At 36.3% G+C, this 3,546-nt stretch overlaps 2 protein-coding genes across 2 annotated transcripts in view; both read right to left on the reverse strand.

Moving 5' to 3' along the window:
• The window catches only part of LOC110415659 (bidirectional sugar transporter SWEET16-like), a 15,913-nt gene extending 14,555 nt beyond the window's left edge, over nucleotides 1-1,358 (reverse strand). The window contains exons 1-3 of the mRNA XM_021427355.2: nucleotides 724-1,358; nucleotides 589-625; nucleotides 150-360 (exon numbers count right to left, since the gene is read on the reverse strand). Of these exons, the coding sequence (XP_021283030.1) occupies nucleotides 150-360; nucleotides 589-625; nucleotides 724-757 (282 nt within the window). The 5' untranslated portion in view covers nucleotides 758-1,358. The remainder of the gene's footprint in view (nucleotides 1-149; nucleotides 361-588; nucleotides 626-723) is intronic.
• Nucleotides 1,359-1,628: 270 nt separating this feature from the next.
• Nucleotides 1,629-3,545, reverse strand: LOC110415660 (bidirectional sugar transporter SWEET17-like; the record flags this gene model as incomplete). Its single annotated transcript, XM_021427356.1, has 5 exons — nucleotides 1,629-2,255; nucleotides 2,344-2,463; nucleotides 2,730-2,891; nucleotides 3,039-3,249; nucleotides 3,400-3,545. Coding segments are annotated over 5 exons (975 nt in total), but the record flags the coding sequence as incomplete, so codon positions are not given.
• Between the last annotated feature and the right edge of the window lies 1 nt (nucleotide 3,546).

Here is a 3,546-nt window from a genome sequence, read left to right on the forward strand (position 1 = left end):
GAAAAAAAAAAAAAAAAGCAGCCACAGATTGCAGACTCTTTAAGACATGAAATGCCGTTTCCATATGCCCAATTTGTCAAAATTCAGATGCTATGAATGACACTAATGCCGGCTCATGTTCTATTATGAAACAAATCAAGTGATATCACCTTTTTATCTCTGGGAGCATAGATGAGGAAGAGAGTGACATAGATGAGGTGAAAGATGGCACCAGTTACATTCACTGTTATGAGAAGTAAACCATCTGGAGTGATGGTTCCATAGAAAGTCCACAAGCTGGCGCTCAAGAGGTTTGTTATGTAGAGAACTCCGTTGTAATTCTCAGTTGATTTCTTCTTCACCACCCGCCAAAAGGTTTTTCTGGAATAGGATATGTACACCAAGTTAGGCACCAGCATTTGCATTCGAAGAGTGCAGAGACAGAAAGCCTGGTAATAAAGAGAACGTGCATCTATGGAAATCTGTAAAAACTAGTCTACCAAGGTTCTGATTTCAAATTTACAAGCTTATTACATCCCCATTAGCTTACTCAACATATTCCAATCTTTCATGGACAAGAAATTTATTGTTTCAGATGATTTTACTTACATGGGAGAAGCAAAAACCAGAATCGAAATTACATTACCTGCAAAGAAGGGTTGAAAAAGAAAACACAAGGACAGTAAAATATATCCAGCAATTCGGATAAAAGACCAACAGAAAGGAATTGCCAGAAGGACTAACCGATAATGCCAATGATGAAGCTCAAGCTAGCCATTGAAAGCAGATGAGGGTAGTTGAAGGAAACGAAGGAAAGTGAGGAAGGAGCTAGTTTTTCATGCAATTAAATGGGAAGAGTTCCAGAGTCAGGATGTGTTGAGTTTTCAAGCTAGAAGTAGGTGGGGATAAAGCTATTGCAACATATGATTCCGACATCAAATTCATGTTTATTTGCCACGTTTTTGGTCTGCAAATGCTTTCATTATTTGTACGGAGGAAAATTATTGACAAAATTTTCTAATGTTCATATGCTAAAGGCTCAAAACCATGTCAGGAAACATCATTGAAGATTGAAGATTCTAGATTTCAGCTTATTGATGAAGAATAGAGGTATATAGTCTACTTTTTGACAAAAAAAAGATGGATCTTATATGTTCCTTTCAAATAATGAATTGCTTTATTTTTAGGTTAATTTCAAAACAGTGTAGCTGAATCCACCTATAATGAATGTGGGCAGGTAGGCTAAATAGTTCTTAATTTAATATAAATCTTCATGTGGAAAAGAAGAACTGATCCATGCAATTAGTGTCACAACCATGAATTAATTTTTATTATTAAAATCTAACCAAATAATTAAATAAAAAAGATGTTAAATTAAAAAAAATGACTAAATACAAATATTGTTTACCTCCTTTAAAATATGTATAGAGTTCTTGAATAAAAGATGGCTTGGTTTCAAATTAAAGACAACAAAGACTTTTGTTTATTGGTTTTAAATTAAATGTCCTTCTTAAAAATTTAATATGATATCAGAATAGACGTAATCTCCATTTATTGATGGTGTTTTGTGATCTCATGTCTTGTCTTATTTGTGGTAGTGCCAAGTGATGAATCTCTCTAGCTACGATCAATTAATTTTAAATTAAATATCCGTCTCAAAAATTCAATTGTTTCTACAAAAAATTAAAATTTACGTATGTTGTTTTCTGAAATACAAAAGTAAAGGTTGGCCTGTTAATGCCAAAAAGAATCACAACCCGTTAATTTGCAATCGGATTTTCGGCCTTAGCTTCGTTTGTCTATGGAGTTTTAGCATTAAGCATGATCTACATTACCCTGAACCATCATCTATTTCTTTGTACAACAAAAGAGAGCCTTAAAAAACTGGCAGAGCCTTGAATTTTCGAGCTCCCCAATGCTTAATTTGACTTCCTTCAAGATCAGGGGTGACCGGTGTCTGTGTTTCCATCCTCTACATCACTGTGAAGAGGATAACTGGACTGCGATTCATATGGAGTCAAAGAAATTGTCTTCATGATCTTCTGCAAGCTATATTGTCGACTAACATGTGGCTTTGGGAGGCTTCTGCCCTTGTTTAGACTTCTATTCTTCAGATCGTCTTCAAGTGAATGCATCTCTATGCCTCGTTTCACCAGGTGAGCTGAGCCTTCTTCTTCCATGGCCTCGGGTGATTTTGCTGAAGCAGACTTGTTCTTGTATATAACATAGAGGATCAACTGAGCTGACCCCAACACAAAACCTACTGCATTTGGCACCTGAAATGTGTGAATCTTTGTAGAATCATTCATAAATGTATTTCATGTATTAGGAAATTCAAAAGGGGAAAGAAAAATGTGAAATTACTCCAATGTAGATATCCTTCACAAGCATTGCATAAGCAGACCAAACACCAGCATTGAGGAACAAGAAAAATGAGAGTAAAAATGGCATGTACTCCACACTCTTGGTCCTTATCACTGTCCTCTGTTGAACATTAAAAAATCATGCATCATTCCTTGGAATGTAGATGAGTAGGGGGAGACTTTGAATCCCCTTTAGCAAACTGTATTAAATTTAAAAGTGTGGCATCTGATATAGACTGAAATCCTTAACATTGAACTGAAGAAAGGCAAAGTCCTGATAGAGCAATGTTATTGTTTGAAAGCAGATTGCGTAATTATAACAAGCAAAATGCACAGAAACCATGCATCTTTTAGGCCAAGTATACATGCAGCAGTGAAAAAACTCACCATGGCTGATAGGGGTGATGCATACATGCCTATGGTTAAACCAGCACACAGAATCCCAACAAAGGTGAGCCGCATTCTCCCATGAATTGCCAGAAGAGTCACAGCAATTACAGCTCCAAGAAAACCAACATCCAACACAGCCACCAACTTTGCAGTCTTGATCTGATTAAAAAAAATAGCAGCCAAGATTGCAGACTCTTTAAGACTTGAAATGCCGTTTCCATATGCCCAATTTATCAAAATTCAGATGCTATGAACGAAACTAATGCCTGCTGATGTTCTATTACGAAACAAATTAAGTGATATCACCTTTTTATCTTTGGGAGCATAGATGAGGAAGAGAGTGACATAGATGAGCTGAAAGATGGCACCAGCTCCATTCACCGTCATGACAAGTAAACCATCTGGATTGATGATGCCATAGAAAGTCCACAAGCTGGTGCTTAAAAGGGTTGTTATGTATGGAACTCCTTTGTAATTCTCAGTTGATTTCTTCTTCACCACCCACCAAAAGGTTTTTCTGGAATAGGATATGTACACCAAGTTAGGCACCAGCATTTTCATTCAAAGAGTGCAGAAACAGAAAGCCTGGTAACCATTAGCTTACTCAACATATTCCAAACTTTCATGGACAAGAAATTAAATTATTGTTTCAAATGATTTTACTTACATGGGAGAAGCAAAAACCAGAATCGAAATTAGATTACCTGCAAAGGTGGTGGAAAAAAGAAAAGAAAAACATAAGTACAGTGAAATCACCTGCAATTCAGGATAAAAGACCAACAGAAAAGAATTGCCAGAAGGACTAACCGATAAT

This window comes from Theobroma umbraticum, unplaced genomic scaffold, assembly GCF_002168275.2.
Source record: "Theobroma umbraticum cultivar Fairchild unplaced genomic scaffold, ASM216827v3 scaffold_147.0, whole genome shotgun sequence".
NCBI classification, from domain to species: domain Eukaryota; kingdom Viridiplantae; phylum Streptophyta; class Magnoliopsida; order Malvales; family Malvaceae; genus Theobroma; species Theobroma umbraticum.